At 41.1% G+C, this 17,322-nt stretch overlaps 1 protein-coding gene across 3 annotated transcripts in view; it reads left to right on the top strand.

Annotated features, from left to right (window-relative positions):
- The window catches only part of stk32c (serine/threonine kinase 32C), a 97,038-nt gene extending 80,543 nt beyond the window's left edge, over nucleotides 1–16,495 (top strand). For all 3 annotated transcript variants that reach the window (XM_085183725.1, XM_085183727.1, XM_085183726.1), the window contains 4 exons: nucleotides 4,500–4,625; nucleotides 4,910–5,038; nucleotides 10,465–10,532; nucleotides 14,310–16,495. In XM_085183725.1, coding sequence (XP_085039851.1) covers nucleotides 4,500–4,625; nucleotides 4,910–5,038; nucleotides 10,465–10,532; nucleotides 14,310–14,517 — 531 coding nt within the window. In that variant the 3' untranslated portion in view covers nucleotides 14,518–16,495. The remainder of the gene's footprint in view (nucleotides 1–4,499; nucleotides 4,626–4,909; nucleotides 5,039–10,464; nucleotides 10,533–14,309) is intronic.
- Nucleotides 16,496–17,322: the final 827 nt, after the last annotated feature.

Raw genomic sequence — 17,322 nt, 5'->3', positions numbered from 1 at the left:
CTCGGAGACAGATACTGTCTATCGATTTTTTTCCCTCTGCCTTTTTTACGGAGCCCCGCAGGGGACATGGGAGAAAAAAAAATTAAGACGGACTTTTGCGAGATCTCGCAAAACAAACTCGAGATCTCGCAAAAGTTGAATTCCAACAATGGCGGCAGCTATTTAGTTGTAATATTACTCTTTCTGGGTCACAAAATACACTTTTAAGATCTTTTGAGGCGTGAATGTAGTTGTGTAAACGTCAGATATCTGCTCGGTTTACAAGACATCACATATTTGCAAAAGTGCTCTGACGTTTTCGGAGATCTGACACCCACTAGCTTGAAGCTAACGGGAGGTCGAGACCTACTACAGCTGGGAGGAACACCGCTTTCCCGGCACATCGTGCCTCGACCTCCCGGTCGGCTTCGAGCTGGCGGCGTCCGTAGAATGCGGCTAAAACTTTTGCGAGATCTCGAGTTTGTTTTGCGAGATCTCGAGTTTGGCAAAAGTTTTTGCGAGATCTCGCAAAAGTCCATCTTAATTTTTTTTTTTCTCCCATGTCCCCTGCGGGGCTCCGTACTTTTTAGTTTAAAGAAGGAGTATAAAAAGTAACCAAATTTAGTTACAAGTTGCCAAGTTAGCAACCAGTGAGGTGAACTGAACAGGGACAGCGCCGTGAGTGAGAGGGGTGTGAGATGGACAAGCTGAGATGCATAATTTCTACATTTACAATAAAATAAATATCCAATTGCTAAAACTGAAAAGCAAATATCTACACAGTAAACAAATATCCAAATTGTCAAATATGTATGAACAGGCTTAGCGATGAGCTCAGAACGACAAAGCTCTCAGCAAGGAGTCCATTATCTCTCATTATTAGCAAAGAGCAGTGTTTTTCGTTGGCTCAGGCCTTCGCCTTGCTGGCAAAAACTTGTAATCTTAATTTTATGGCTTGTCTTTAATCAGGTTCACGTCTTCTTTACCAGCTGGTGTTTGTGCCTCTTTCACTATGTCAGTATGCATCGTTTTCATCCAAGGTTTAGGAGAGAAGCTATAAACATTCGGTTTGGACATTTTAATAAAATGTATATGAGCTAACTGATAAATGGAAAGGTTAGGAATGTGAATGCCAGTCCCAGGAAACTAAAGTTACAGTTTTTAATTAAGTGAAGGCAGATTAACTCTGACCCATGTTGCCTGAGTGCAGATGGTCTTCCTAAGAAAGAGGAGCAGGATGTAGAGGTAAAAAAGTCAGCGGAGCCAGTGGAACTGATGGTGCAGGTATTCTGTGTGTGCGTGAGTGTTGTGGGGAGGGGGGATGATCCGAGACCCCGAGGGCAAAGAAGGGATGGAGAAAGAAAATGACAGATGGGATGAAAGCGCAGAAACCGAGCGTGTGGGTGAGAGACGAAACAGTGCATGTGTATCTTTGTGTGCTAACTTATCATAACGAGTGTTTTAGTCTAATATCGAGACTGAAAATGTTTTCTTAAAAGTGAAAGTGTGCCAGTTGGATGAAACTCCCTCTGGATCAAATGTTAATAATTCTGCTCCAAACTTTCCTTGCAATAAAAACCCACCTTATTCTGTTTTGCATCAGCGTGCTGTCATCTAAGCAAGCAAAACTGTTCTGGAAACAAGTCCTCTCCTCCCCTCTGGTGATATTTCTGTAGTTATTTGAAGACAAGTTTTTTGAGTGGGGAAGGAAAACTGTGGCTTGTTCAGGAGGATACTCTTTGGCAGAGTGTAAGTGCATGTGCTCTGCGTCTGAATGACTGAGTGTTCTGGACGGAGCGATGGGCTCTTCCGCTCTGCTGCTGATCGATTACCGTGTCTGGACTCCACCGAGACTGAGCTAACTGGCCCTGCAGGAGAAAACTGAATCAGCCTGTGACCAAAAGAAGAAAATAAAGCACAGGAAGCGAGCTAACGCAACAACAAAAACCACATCCCATCGTCATCTCCAGCGTTTTAACCCCGAGGTGAAAAATGAAGCAGATGGCATTCCATTTAAAAACACAACTGTATCAGCACCAGCTCTTCTTTTCTCCCTGGACTGTGCGACTCCATTCATGTGTGGTGTTCATCTGTTCTGATCAGTGCAACGATTCTGATTCAACCTGATTGGAGTCAGATTTGATTAACAATTCCTCCTGTTGGTGGATTTCTTAGTAAAGGTGCATTTGTCCTCCTGTTCAAATGTAGTGGCAACATAATTATTAGTTTTCTACAGAGAAGGAAGTAAAACTATGTTTTGGTCAATTATTTCTGTTTTTGCAATAATTGTTTGTTTCCCCATAAATAATACCACATTTGTAGATTGAGCAGCAGAGTTGAGTATGTGGGTTGCGCCCATGAAAAACTTGCCAAACCTTCTCTTGCTAGTGCCAAACAGCTTTTTCTGCTATTGGCTCTTGTTTAGAGCTCCTGGTACCCCAGGTGCTGACAGTCAGGGGCCTGATTGGTCCTGTTCATCGATGAGTCGGGAGTTTTCCTGTACCTGTTGGGTCGTACGGTCAAAATGTTGCAGTGTTGATTGCTGCACCTATAAGGTAACAGTTTTTAGTGGAGACAGTGTGGTGACGGTGTGGGCGGCGTCTCCCTCACTGGAAAAATGCGACTTGTCATTATAGACAATCTCAATGCAGAGATGTCTCCAGATGAGATTCTGCAGCCAGTGGCAATCCCATATCTCCACAGTCTGGGACCGAACTCTATCCACCAAGATGACGACACTCTCCGCAGAGCGGAGCTTATCATTGACTAGGATGGAATGACCTGCCTGCAGTCCTGACCTCAACCCCACTGGGATCAGTTTGGATGTGCTGTTTGTGCCAGAGTGACTAACACAACCATATTGGCTGATTTGTGACAAATGAAGAATAGGATGGTTTCACATAGCAGTGTGTGACCAGGCTGGAGACCAGCCATCCAAGCCCCTGTTTGTTAAAAGAATAAACTGTTAAATTGCCAATATCTCTTTATTGTGTTTCTTCAGGCTTCAACCATCCAATATAAAAAAAATGACACCAGCCAAGAGTCAGTACCAAACGTTTTATAAATGAAAGACTTTTATAAATGAAAGAAAGATTGTAGGAATGGTCTTAACCACTTGAGGTGAGGGCTCTTCAAAAAGAAATGAAGCTGCCTTTGACTCTTACGCTACCATGATCTGAAAACCTACACAGACAGATTATAAGAATGTATAAAGATAAAACACAAAACCAAAAAAGCAGATTTCATGGTTTCAGTATCTGCATGTCAGAAAGCCAAACAATTGCTATTAGCTAGATAAACATGCATCAAAAGGTTTTGACAGCAGACGTTAAAGATAGTTGGGGCACAAAAATGAAACAGATACAGGGTCCTGGTAGTGTGCAGGCTGGCACGCTATCATCGTTTACTGGGACACTCAATGGGAATACGTTTTTATTTTAAAAAAGTATTTTAGCTTTTGTGCTGTTGTAACTGAAAAACAGTTACTAGTTTCCGGCTTTAGAATAGTGACCAAAAATCACATCCTATATCTCTTAAGCAATTTTCTCCATGGAAAGCATCAAAAATCCAAGCTCCATCAGGAGTTTTCATAAGGATTTAGACCAGGGGTGTCCAACTCCAGGCCTCAAGATCAGGTGTCCTGCAGGTTTTAGATCTCACCCTGGGTCAACACACCTGAATCAAATGACTAGTTCATAACCAAACCTCTGGAGAACTTCAAGACATGTTGAGGAGGTCATTTAGCCATTTGAATCAGCTGTGATGGATCACATCTAAAACCTGCAGGACACCTCGAGGCCTGGAGTTGGAAACCCCTGGTTTAGACAAAGCACTCGCACTTTGGTTGATGTCTGTACTGCTCTGTTGTGGTGCAAATACAATGTTCTGAAACTGGACTGGTTAAAGTTGTTTTGTCTTGTTTCTTGTGGACTTTGGAAATTTGCACAGCCCTGTGAATAATATTGCTTTATATTATTAAAGTCATAGTTGGCACATAGCAGAGAAAAAAAACAAATATAGGTCTCCAATGATAAGTGAGATGAACTGCTCGTCACATTGAGAATGGTTGCTCAAGCTCACCGCTCCCATTTTCTCTTTGAAGAGATGATCCATTTTATCTGTTCCTTTTATTAATGCAAGACTTCCAGCCTCTTGGGTTTGATCATTTTTATTAAAGCTAATAATCTTTATTTATAGTCTTTTTTTAAAACTCTTGCGTTCACACAAGGCAGCACCTTCATAACGGACTCTACCAAAACAATGTAAGGTTCACAGTCCTGCGGGTTTAACATATCATTGAGTTCAACACATACAAGCATATTAGTAAGATATAGCAGATGAAAAGGGATGGCAGGTGGTAAAAAGGAAAGGAGAGGAAAAAAACAACTCATGTAAGGGTTTATTTCACCTCCCATGGAGATCAGCCTGGCTGTGAGCGAGGAGAGAAGGTGCGAAGGTGATGTTGCTACTCAGAAAGTGATGTTGATGAAGTGTGTGCTTGTGTGTGTCTTTTCTTCCAGCTACTGACAGTGAACCCAGAGCATCGTTTCTCCAGCCTGTCTGACATGCAGAACGCTCCCTACCTCGCTGACGTCAACTGGGACGCTGTGTATGAGAAGAAAATGGAGGCTGGATTTGTTCCCAATGTTAGTGTAAAGCCATCACATACCTCGGTCTCTCTCTCACACACAGACTGAAGCACTCCTTCATGCTTGCTGATCATAATGAGCATTTTTGGCAACTAAATAATGCATGCTTGCATGCAGCGTCTTCGCGGTGCACTCACCTTATATTCCTGCTTGCATGTCAGTGCACTCATGTGTGCTATTCCCTGTTGATGCTCGGAGCGTGTGCACTCTGTGGTCCATTTACCATGGCTGCTGCTCCCGTGTTTGTTTCTAATTATCTCACGTGCATCTCGCTCACACAGAAAGGTCGCCTGCACTGCGACCCCACCTTCGAGCTGGAGGAGATGATCCTGGAGTCACGTCCTCTTCACAAGAAGAAAAAGAGGCTGGCAAAGAACCGATCACGAGACAACAGCAAGGATTCACAGTCTGTAAGTGACACGGTGCTCTGCACAGAGCTGCTGCGTCCGTTCTTTTATCTCATAAAGCAACACTTAGTGTGCTACCTCTGATACCAACAGCTTTGACTTTTATGCATAGAGGGTACAAACTAAACTATTAGTTTGCAATTAATTTGCTTCTTGGTGAGTCGTGAGCGCTACCACTAAAGAAACTTTTTAAAGTAAACTACGAGAGATGCAGACCAAAAAAAGAAACGCTCTTCGTGCCAACATATCACTTTTCTTCTTCCCACTTAAAATAACCTAAATTTCTTCTAGTACTTCTTAGTAGTGATCATTTCTCAAATCTGTTGAGAAAGAAGTGCCAAAGCAGTGTGTTGGTAGCTGCTGGTAGTTTTGATTTGATTATAATGCTTAGAATATACATGATCAGGCATAACATTATGACCTGTGACTAGGGCGGAGCGATATGACCAAAAATATTTATCACGATATACATTTGAAAATTTGCGATAACGATATAACTGACAATATAATTGACACTAGACAAAATACTTTACAACTCCACAACTTAAACAAGCAGCTGTTTTTTGTATGTGCATTAAAGTTACATAAAAATGTAACAGTGCAAACTCCTTGCTGACAGTTTAACCAAAAGGCATTTCCAGTGGAAACTGGTCGACATATCCTCAGCATAACCATGTATAATATCCACAAAAGTTAAAAAGAGGTTATACACAAACAATACCGTAATATTATGTTGAAGCACAGTACGTATCACTCCGCGAGGTGATACGTACTGTCGGAGCCGTAATACTCCGACAATCCATCAAGCGGTGCAGCTCCGTAGCTTACCAAAGTCGTACTAAAACATTTTTGACAGATTTCTGAGCGCCATGTACGACATAAAATCGTTTCGAGGTGGGTAAACACAACCAGAATTCATACATAAGGCACACGGTATTATAAGGGGCACTGTCGATTTTCAGAAAAATCAAAGGATTGATTTTAAGTGTGCCGTATTTTCCAAACAACACGGTAATAACAACGGCCCGCTAGCATGCTCTACCAAAAATAGTGCTTTGTTGTGTATCTGACGGAAGAAAGCTAAACCAGTTCCACACTGAAGTTGCAGCATTTTAACAAACCACTTCTGGTTCATCCGTTTCATTCAACGATTCGCTTTCGCTCTTCTCATTCTGCGTCGCTGCCATGTGCGTATGTAAACATAGGCAGTGCGCATGCGCGTTTTACCCATATTCTATCGCGATATTTCATTTTCCTATCGTTGCCCAAAATTACACCGGTATTACCGTGAACGGTATGATATAGCCCAGCCCCTACCTGTGACAGATGACATGATAACACTGATTATCTGTTCATCATGGCACCTGTTAGCAGCTGGGACATATTAGGGAGCAAGTGAACATTTTGTCCTCAAAGTTGATGTTAGAAGCAGGGAAAATGGACAAGTGCAAGGATTTAATTAAGTTTGACAAGAGCCACATTATGATGGCTAGACAACTGGGTCAGAGCATCTCCAAAACCACAGCTCACGTGTTCCCAGTCTGCAGTGGTCAGTATCTCTCAAAAGTGGCCCAAGGAAGAAACTGTGACAGGTGGAGCGATGGTTGGCCCGCGTGGTCCAATCCAACAGACGAGCTCCCATAGCTCAAATTACAGAAAGCTTCTGATTGGTTCTGATAGAAAGGTGTCAAGATGTATTTTTTTTATTCCCTGATCTAAAGAATAGTGAAAACCGGAGAAATGGTAAACACTGTCACCAAAGAAAAGTCAATAAAAATAATAAAAAGGATCCCAGTCCTCGGAAAGGCAAAATGATCTCCATCTTCTTTCATATTTAGCAACAAGAGATGAAGTCCTCTTAGTAGTTATATAACCTCTGCATTAAAAGCACTATGTTCTGTTAAGGAGGAGGATTTTGGAGTCACGAGTATGAAGGTGGAATTGTCACTGCATCTGTTAAAAGGCCTCTTCTCTTTGATCATACAAAGGGATAATTTTAGTTTTTTCATCTTCAAAAGAGTTATTTTCTCGTAGGCACCGATATGATTTGCTGTTTACCTGTTATTTTGATCTTTGTAGCCTTACCTCCAGCAGATTCGTGTGGTTTCTGCTTCGCACAGTTAGGTTTTTGTTAACTTTTGGACAATTGCACATCTTCTATAATGTGGCCTTTGTGCAGCACTGCAGTAGACGTTGAATCACAGTCCTTGTATGATTGTGCAGACTTTCAACTTAAGATCAAAGGGGTTTAACAAAAGCATTGCATTAACTGTTTAGGAATTACAGTCATTTGAATATACAGTCTCTATTTTTAGAGATTGAAAATACAAAGATCGTTTTTAGTACTTGGATGAAGCCTACAACCATGGACGTCACCCAATGGCCTGCTTGTCAAGTGTAAATGGTGGTTTTGCATATTGTGATCAGTCGTGTGTTTTTCTCTCAGTTGTAGCCTATGAAAGTTAAATGTCTGCCTCCTTGAGAAGTTTTTGCTCTGTCCTTCTCTGATAGGCTCATTTTGTTTTTTCAGCCTGATGATGGGCTCCTTCATTTCTACGTCAATCCATTTTTACAGAGAGTTTCAGTGAAAAACTTCCAAGTAGCTTCCAAGTTCAACACTTGTAATCAGCTCCGTATCTTTCATCTGCTTCAGCTCATGAAATAATGAGAGAACAGAGCACGAAACATCTCATCAATAACCTGCTTACTTTTGAGCCTCTAAATATGAATTCCTGTAATTCCTAAACAACTAATCCAAAGCTTTTTTTTTCATAACCCTTTTAATTAAAGGTGAAAGTCTGAACTTCACTGAACAAAATTACAAAATGTGTTTGATTGTCCGGATACTTACAGACAGACTTAACTGTCATTGCTAAAAGCGAAAGATTATGAAGGGAACACCAGAAGAGTCGTGTAAATTATTTTTACCCACTGCATTACTCATTGGTACAGTTTTTATAAAGCGCCCGGGCCATTCCAGGATAGCAATGCAGCTCAGGCTTACCTTTGTCTCCGCTCTGTCACATCCTGTCAAAACTGTATATTTTTAGATTGGAGCCAGCTGGCATTTTTTTTCTTCAGCTGTAGTGAATTACCTGTGCTCTTAGCTCTGTGATACAGTAGAAGGATAAAGCAAGACACCTGTGTAATCATGCTCATGCTCACAGAGGCAATACAGTACAGTTTCTATATCGTTGAATACTTGCTGTTGATCTTTGGAGACTCGACCCCCACTGGTCTCGGCAGTTTGCGTCCCCCTACCTGAGCCTGTTCTTCCTGTTAAAACTGTTTTCTTTCCACTGTCACCAAGTACTAACTTGATTGTTCGGCTACGTTCACACTGCAGGCGAAAGCGCATCAAATGCGACTTTTTTGACCCTATGCGACGCATATCCGATCATGGTATGACAGTTTGAACAGCACAAATCCGACCTGGGTCACTTTCATATGCAGTTTAATCCGATACATATCTGATGTCTTAGAAAGCGACTGCTGTGTGAACGCTCATGTCGCATTAAATCCGTCTTTTACGTCACTGACATAAGACGGACGCCGATTATCAGCTCTCGAGAAGACGAATGAGAAAGCATGGCGGCCATTGTTAAAGCACGTGCTCTCTTTTTTCTCAGTGTCCTTCTTTCTCTAATTAATTTGTCGAAATTCTGTCGGTTACGACTGTGCAGAAATTGATAGACGGCTGCAACAACACCTACTAGCTCTGTAGCCATTATTTTTACTTCCGTAAACAGAGCGCGTTGTGTGTCTTCTTTTGCGCATGCGGGCCGTGAACTGTTCACACTAGAGCGCGTTTGCTGTCACGTTTTATTTGTAGTGTGAACAACCAGAGAAAAAATCAGAATTGAGCTTTAAGACCTGCAGCGTAAACTAGGGGTGGGGGAAAAAAATTGATACTGTGTAGTATCGTGATATTTTGTTTGCTAATAATGTATCGATACAGGGACAGCAGAAATCGATATTTTGTTACAAAAAAAGTTTTTGTGCTCTGACTTCAGAGCATGTTGATCCTTTTTCTGAGCAAGAATCCTGACATTCCTTCACTGTCCAAATGTGTTTAACTTTTTTTTGGCAGCAATAAACATGACAGTTTACTTATTTTAATTTAAGACATGTTTTATTTTAATTAAGTTTAAAACTTTTTTATTTAATGTAAAATTATATTTTGTTTTAATTTACTTTCAAATTCTTCAGTTGCTGAAGGGGCTGCATAGTTTTCATAAATTGCAGAGTTCAGAATAGCTATAATTGTACCAGATGGTTGCGTTCAGTTAAGTTGGACTAGACTGTAATACAAACCGTTCAGTTTGTCAACAATAAAACTGAAATGAGAGAAAGACTGAGTGTGAGACTTTGATATTAGATAAAATGAGTATTGATAAAGTTTACCTTTATGTACAGAATCTGAATATCGCAAAATATTTTAAAAAATTGCAATAATATCGTATCGTGCATTAAGTATTGTGATAATATCGTATCGTGGGATGTATGGTGATTCCCACCTCTAGCATGAACGTAGCCTTACAGTTCTCTCTCTATTTCTCACTTTACAATATAAAGAGCTGTTGTTGTGATTTTCCACTGTACAGTTAAGGCTGTTCTATTAAAGGATGAAATGAATAATCCCCAAAAAAGAAAAAATATTGCAGTTTAAATGTTACCAATTTCAATTTCAGTTCGAACAACTACAGCAAAACAAAAGGATTTCGAGGTAGCAGACGAATAGCAATGCAAGATATAAATGTCCTCCTCACTTTGCCTTCATGCGTGATGAGGTCTGCTGTCTGATTTGTGTGTGCTGTGAGCAGGATCAGAGTGTAACTGCAGCAGTGCAGTCTCTGTTTCTTTGCCTTGGCGTTATGTTTGATTGAGACATTATTTACCACAGACGGGAGACGTCCTCTCTGTATTTATGAAAAGCAGCCTGCACCCATCAGACGCTCCTCGTGACATCAGCGCGTGTGCGTGTGTCACGTGTTATCAGGGCTGATGAACATGTGCAAAGAGCGTGCACCTCTAACAATAGGGTTGTGAGACGCTGTGTGCGGAGCACATACATGCGTGTGTGGCCGCTTGCGTGTACTCATACTGCGTTATTACTGAGATTATTAAATTATGAAGCCTTCGGTGCCGTTGTCATGGCCCCAAGTGCTTTTGGAAATATGAGCTTCTATTTTCGTCTTGGGCCAAACATCCAATTTGAGGAGAGCTCACAAACAATTCATGACTTGTTTAAAAGAGCAACGAGGGGGAAGGATGAATATCCCTGGGAGGTCACGCACTTGACAGATTGAAGTTGACGTCAAGTTTTGTTTTGTGTTTTTTTTTAATCTGCGGTTCTTGATGATGCTGATGATGACGAGGTCGATGTGTAAGGTGACGATAAGTGTGCTTTGTCTGTCATCTGCCTGCAGGAGAACGACTATCTACAGGAGTGCCTTGAAGTGGTGCAGCAAGAGTTCATGATCTTCAACCGAGAGAAGTAAGAGAACAGAAGAGCAGCAGACCGTCTATAACACGGGCTAAAAGCAGAGGTTTCTTTTTTTTTATTCAACGCAGCCAGAATGAAATTAGCTACCATTAGCGTCATCCTTTTAGAACGAATGCAAAGGACAGAAACATTCCTACCACTTGCCTTGTTTGCCCTTTAAACAATCGGATTGATATCCTCAGCTGGAGCTAAATTTAATCTTCTTTCATGTTTCTTTTCTTAGATTGTGAGGCAACATAGGGGTTCATTTGTCTTTGATCTTAAAGCTATCTCACAACCTCTTATTTTTGGGGGGCAGCAATCATATATTTAGAAAACCAACGGCAGTAATTTAGCTAAATTAGTTTATTTACAGTTAAAACTAGATATTTTGCCCATAAACCCCTGAGACAAGAGGTCGGCACATTTTACTGTTTCTTTTATTAAATTGCATAAAATCCATGCACAAAAAGACAAATTGATACTTTAAAATGATATAGCAGTTTAAGGTAACAAAGCATCTTCGTCCTTGTCCTTGTTTCCCTTGCTAGAATCAACAGTCAGCTTAACAGTTATGTCACAATCATGTCAATCAGGAACCAATGCAGGCACAGGGAGAACATATAAGAGGCTCAGTTGATCAGGAGGACCAAAGCTGGTGCTGTCTTCCTGCTCTAAAGTGTCGGCATTAACCAGCATGCTAGCATTCAGTCCTGTAACAATACATCTTTTCAAATATGTTAAGGTTCTTGTTTTCCAAGGTGCTGAGAAACATCTGGGGGAAAAATGCAAAAAAATACAAATTTCTCACAACCTATGCTTGTAGATATTATATCAAACTTAAACACCTTTACTGTTTAATCATGAAAGTGTCTCCTTTTACATTTTTCCCCATGCAGATTTTTTTGCATGCTTATTTCATAAGATTCATGTAGGAAACGGACAAAAAGTAGAGTCTTACGCAATGTCTGACTTGTGAAAATAAACAGTCGTGTGAAAAAAGCTCCAAAGGACTCTTTGCAGTCCTATAAAAAGCTCAGGACATTGTTCCCTCATTTATCGCTGGAGTTAAGTTAAAAAAAAAAAACCTGTGATAGGTGAAATCAGCGAAGTAGCCAGCTTTACTTTTTACAATTATTACAGATTTTTTTTAAGACTAAAACCCCTCACTACACACTTTATTCACTTTTCTCAGACGGGTAACTCAGATGGTACCTTCCTTTAACATGTCCAACTTTATGTGCTATGGTTAGCATCTTCCTTGAGCTTTTGGGTGCTACCGCAGGTGACTTTAACGGTGCAAAATGTTTCGTCGGCATTGTTGTGTTTGTTGGGGAGAAAACTTACAAACATACAGTGCAGCACTTCAGAGTCACACTGCTAGCAATAGAAGATTTCTGTAAATTTGACAAGCTGAAGGCATTCTGTACTGTACAGGCGATACGGCATGAGATTGATTGACAATGGTCTACAGCCAATCAGGACGCAGAACACAATGTGCTGTTTTAAAAAAAAAGAAAAGCATGCAAAATTGCACCAAAAAAATGTGCAAAAGAGCGAGGCCGCGAAAGATGAACCGCGCTATAGCGAGGGACCATTGTACACCCTTACTGCTTCCATAGGAATTAAGAGTATAAGTACCTGCTGCACTTGATTAATTAGGCATCAGCAAGTATGGACGCCTGTCTTTAGGTCTGGAGCATTCACGTATGTGACAATGCCACAATCGTTCAAGGAGTCTTCCATGCAATGCTCAGCGAAACTGCAAAAAACCTGCATCTCAGGCTGTACAGGCAACAGTTAGAACCTTAAATGTTACATTTCATGACAGTAAACATAGAAGACTAAAATGGAGATGTTTGGCTGTAATGGATAGTGCCATGTTTGGCCTAACCCAAACCAGCTCATCAGCTCAAACTCCTTATAACAACGGCCAAGCACAGTGGTGGAGGGGTGATGATTTGAGTTTGGTTTTTGGAGTTGTTTTTGCAACCATGGGACCTGGATACCTGACAGTCGACCATGATCTGCTCTGTAAAACAAAGTATTCTAGAGTCAAATGAGACCATCATGTCAGCTAAAGCGTGGCAGAAACTGGGTTATGCAACATGACAACGGTGCTACGTGCATCATCAAATTTACAACAGAATGGATAAAAAAGAAAGGAATCAAGGTGTTACTATGACCCAGACCTCAAACCAACTAAAATGCTTTGGCGGGATCTTAAGAGAGCTGTGCATAAGCAAACAAGGTGTTGTTCAGAAGAAAATAAGCTTAGATTGATAGGTAAACAATTAGCTCGATATTAAAACTCGTAAACACCTCCCAAATATATCAATAACAACAACAATATGGATCAAGTGTAATATCCTGTATGATCAAAATGCTGAGGATGCCACTTTCATACGATAGTATAAGGAATGTACCTTGTATGAGACATATAATACATAAATATTTACTACATTTCTTTTCTGTATGGGCGACTTCATTTATTTTTTCCACCTTTTTCCCTCCGTTATGTTTGTTACGTTGCAGATACAGCACACAATCAAACATTTCTGACTGTGCATACTGATTGTTTGACTAATCTGGAGGTTTGTTTAAGACCCGTCTGATTGTTTTGACTGCTCCAGTTTCTCCTGCTGTCAGACGTTGCTGCAGCGATGTCAGTGTATTTTCCCCCCCTACGTGTCCACACGCACTTTCAAAACTAAGGCGGCACAATAACAATTCATGATGATAGTCAGATCTATAAAAATAAATCTGCACTTCAAAGGTTTGCAGTCATAATGATGAGTTTAAAAAAAACTGTCACCTTTACTCATACCACGACTGCTTTGGTGAATGTGGGGCCGACACTGGAAATGCTCGTAAGATTGCAGTGGGAACAAGTTAAGGGCTGCCATATGTGAACAGGTACAGCAAATGCTAATTTAATCCTCCAAGAGCATACAGTGTAGAGTTACTGGTATAGGAAGAAGAGCATTACATATTACTCCAGACCTTTACGACAGCCAAGCTTCTGTAATGAAATGGCTCGGTTATGTAAATCAGAGATGACAGGAGGCTTTTTAAGACTGTAGCTAAATTTAATGCATTTAATGTTTTCTTTACATCTGCAGAATACACATTGCACAACATAAATGGCTACTTTACAGTCCATTTATCATAGAATGTGTCTCTTTGTATGTAAAGTGAGCAACATTGGTTCAGTGCTGCTCTAAATTATTGCCTCATTTATTATTGACCAGGTCCTGCCGCTGCAATGTTTCTGCAGTCCTCCTCTGTGGCAAATGTCTTATTATATCCTATTGGTCTGATTAATGGCATGTTACTTCTATTTATAATAGAGGGCATAATGTCTAGAATTATGTGCAGTGATGTGCATTATATAGTAAAGTCTAAAGGCCTCTTGATTATTTTTCTGAGGATTTCATAGCTCAAAAGTTTGGAAAAATAATTTAATTACACAACATGGGGGCATATCTCGGCTGCCATCATAAATGTGGTGATTTAATTGTATTTATATAGAGCCAGTTCACAGTTAGTTTATCTTGAATGGGTTTGTGTAGTGAGATAATAATATTAAAGACAGACTCAAACTATAAGGTGTGTCCCCTCTGAGCAGGTACTTGGTGACTGCGGGGAGGAAGAACTACCTTAGAACAGGAAGAGACGTCCAGGTTAGAGGCAGCCACCTGTAGCAGGCGATTGGAGAGTGAAGAGAAAGAGAAGAACGAAAAGAAGTGCAAACATGCGCACATATTCATGAGTCACTGTGTTTCTCAGGTTGAAAAGGCGTCAGGAGGAGGGTCAGTCAGAGGCCGGGAATTATGACGCTAGCGGCGACGGAGACGGAGAGGCAGAAAGCGGAGCCGCCGATGAGGACGCGAACGAGCCAGAACCAGGACCGGAAGCTGATCCCGAGCAGGCGCCCGAGTCTGCCTCCAAACTGAGCATGTGCGGCTCAGTGTGTTCCTCCCCCGGCAGCTGCTAGCGCCACATCGCCTCACAGTGACGATGGCAGCTCTCTCTGGCGGCTGCGGTGTTTGTGCCATGCCAACAGATACCCTCTCACCTCTCTCTCATGTCGTAGCCTACAGCGGAGGAAAATGACACCGGGGCAACTTGGCGCACAGCAGCAGCTCCCATAACGGTTCCCCTCATTTACGCCCCCCCGCCCCCCATAGCATCTTTTTGGTAAGGCATGAATGAAGCGGGATCCCAGAGAGTCCCTGCCTATTGTACCTACCGCCCTAGAGTAAGCTCCAACTTCTATGCAATGTTACAGTATAGCATGACAAAATAATAAGGTATCACTTACTAGGAGGTGTCGTTCTATAAGCAGAGAGCCACACGAGCATGATGACATCCCGAGCAATAGCAGTCTTCAGCTTTTTGAATAAGGTTAGTGGTTTTGGTGGAGGTGCCTCCCTTTATTATCCCTGTTCCAGATCCGATGGGGGACGACTGAATTATTCAGCACACGAAGGCACTCGGTTTATTTTATTGCCTGTGTCTTCAGTTCACTCTTCCCCCCCCCTTTCATGTGATGTGTGCCCTAATTTGGAACATTTTTTTCCTCCTGGAGCGCCTTCCTCTTGTTGCAACACCTTCCTGTGGTACATTTCCAGTAAGTGTTGATGGCTGTCTGCAGTCAGCAAAGACAGTGTGACTGGTTTCATGTTGTAAACCTGTTTAAAGTTGTGCCTGTCGATGATGATCGGTATTTGTTAATCACACCGTAGCCATGGATGTGTTATAGGGCAGATTTTCCTCTTTTAAGTCTTAACCAGCTAGCTGTTTCTTCTTTTTTTCCCCTTCAGGCCTTTTTAGGAGGAGAAGGTACTGAAGTTAAAATCAGTCCAGCAATCAGAATGAAAAGTTGTGCTTGTCACTGTGTCCAAATGCTTACGAAGATTTAGTATTTTAGCCCTGCACCAAGCTCTGACCCAAAGAGGGTTCTGAAACTCAGCTCACTGCCAACAATGGCATCCTTTACAAATCTATAAGAAAGCTCTGTTTGCTTTACTAGACTTCATCTTGTTAAGTGCTTAGTTTAGGATAAAGATCATCTCCATGTAGAGGTTGGTTTGGGGTAGCTGTGTCCTGTCGGTACGTCAAACTGCATAGATGAGCTACTCTTTGATTGTCGTAGTGAGAGTGGTACATTTTAGGGTGGCGCCGTTAATCTCAGTCTGAGAATATGTAGCAAAAGACCACCTTAAAAACCCGAAGGCCTAACAAATTGAAAAACCGTGTAAATAGCATACAGTGTAGGTAATTAAACTGACCACAGTTTTATGTGGGACTGCTAACTCAACGTGTAAACTTAAGGAAGAGCTGTGTGAAGCTTCACACCACTTCATCCCGCTCTTCTTTCCAAGTGTGCAGGCACAACTTGTAGGCAATATATGCCAAAGCTTTTCTACCATTTGCAACCATTTCTAAGGAACTTTGAGTGTGTAAATGTATGTCTCTTTATCCCTCTGATAACATAAAGTCAGTTATTTCTGCAAGTGAAGACATCGTAATTCATACAATCATAATGTGATGATGTGCAAACTGTCTATTTCAGGTAATGCATCTTGGGAAATACACCTGTTTGCTGTCTTGATGCACCAGTGAAGCTGTTTACCCCGGCAGCTTTGACTGATCTTTGGGGGTTGGAGCCACAATTTAATATTGCACTCAGTTAATTTTGTGCCATCGCCTGCTGTAATGTTAATTGTGAGGTGCAGACAGAACAGTGTTGGCCTAAGTGCGTCTCTGCACTCCCACTCTGCTTGGTCAATGAATGGTCTAGCCTCCACAGTGTAATTAGTAGACATGAGTGAAATATCACATGAGCAGGTAAAACAGTATTAGCTACAATATTTGCTTCACTCTTTCTTTACTTTTGCCTAAACAGCCAACAGAAACAGTTAATGCCCAGCTATTAACCAACTTGATGACTGAAGCATTTGTATTTTTTTTTTTTAAATTGTTCTTGTGCCCAACAGGGGGATTAATTTAGGCCCAGTGGCTTTCCGGGGAAGATCGATACTCATGTCTTGGTTTTAAATAAAGAGCTAGAGTCAGGTAGCGATTAGCCTAGCTTAACATAAAGAGTAGCCACAGGGCAAAACACCTTACCAAAATCTGTAAAAGCTTCGAAGTTAGCATTTGTCTTGTGTGATTAATTCTTATATAAATATTAATGTAGTGTTAATGTGCTCTGCTGGTTAAACAGCTAGAAGTAGTGAATGAGTGGTCCTTAAAGGATGGATAAAACGTTCAACATGTAGCTACACCACTAACTGGGCTGCTGAACCACCAATGGTTTGATTTAGTTTCCAGTTTGAAACATTACATGCAGGTGGATCTGTACAGCAGGCTGTGGAGGGATTTCGGGCTGATGGTCATGTGACAGGCAAGAGTTGTGATTTTGCTGTCAGGGCAGCTCTAGCTTTGTAACGTCTTTCTGTTTTTAAAGCTACAAATAAGAACTTGATAAATTCTGTGTTAATGTTCTTTCAGTGTTATAATGTGAGAGTTGCCTAGTAACACATTGTTCTAACATAATTATGAAAAAAAGCCAAACTCTGATACATTTTATTCAAGTAACTTGATAGTAAAGTGTTACCAGTTGACATGTTTCAAATGGAAACTTGAATATCATTCTAACATGAAATATAAAGCACACAGAGCTCCGTATAGTCTACTGTAATAATACATAGCTCATTAGTTCAGGTGTGGGCTTCTTCACTATTAGTCTCATATGACAGATTGATGGTTAGCCTTGCTCACAGTGAATATTTTT

The sequence above is a fragment of the Neolamprologus multifasciatus genome, chromosome 13, assembly GCF_963576455.1.
Source record: "Neolamprologus multifasciatus chromosome 13, fNeoMul1.2, whole genome shotgun sequence".
Classification (NCBI taxonomy): domain Eukaryota; kingdom Metazoa; phylum Chordata; class Actinopteri; order Cichliformes; family Cichlidae; genus Neolamprologus; species Neolamprologus multifasciatus.
Note: the sequence above shows the minus strand (reverse complement) of the source record. Positions and strands in the feature narration are given on the sequence as shown.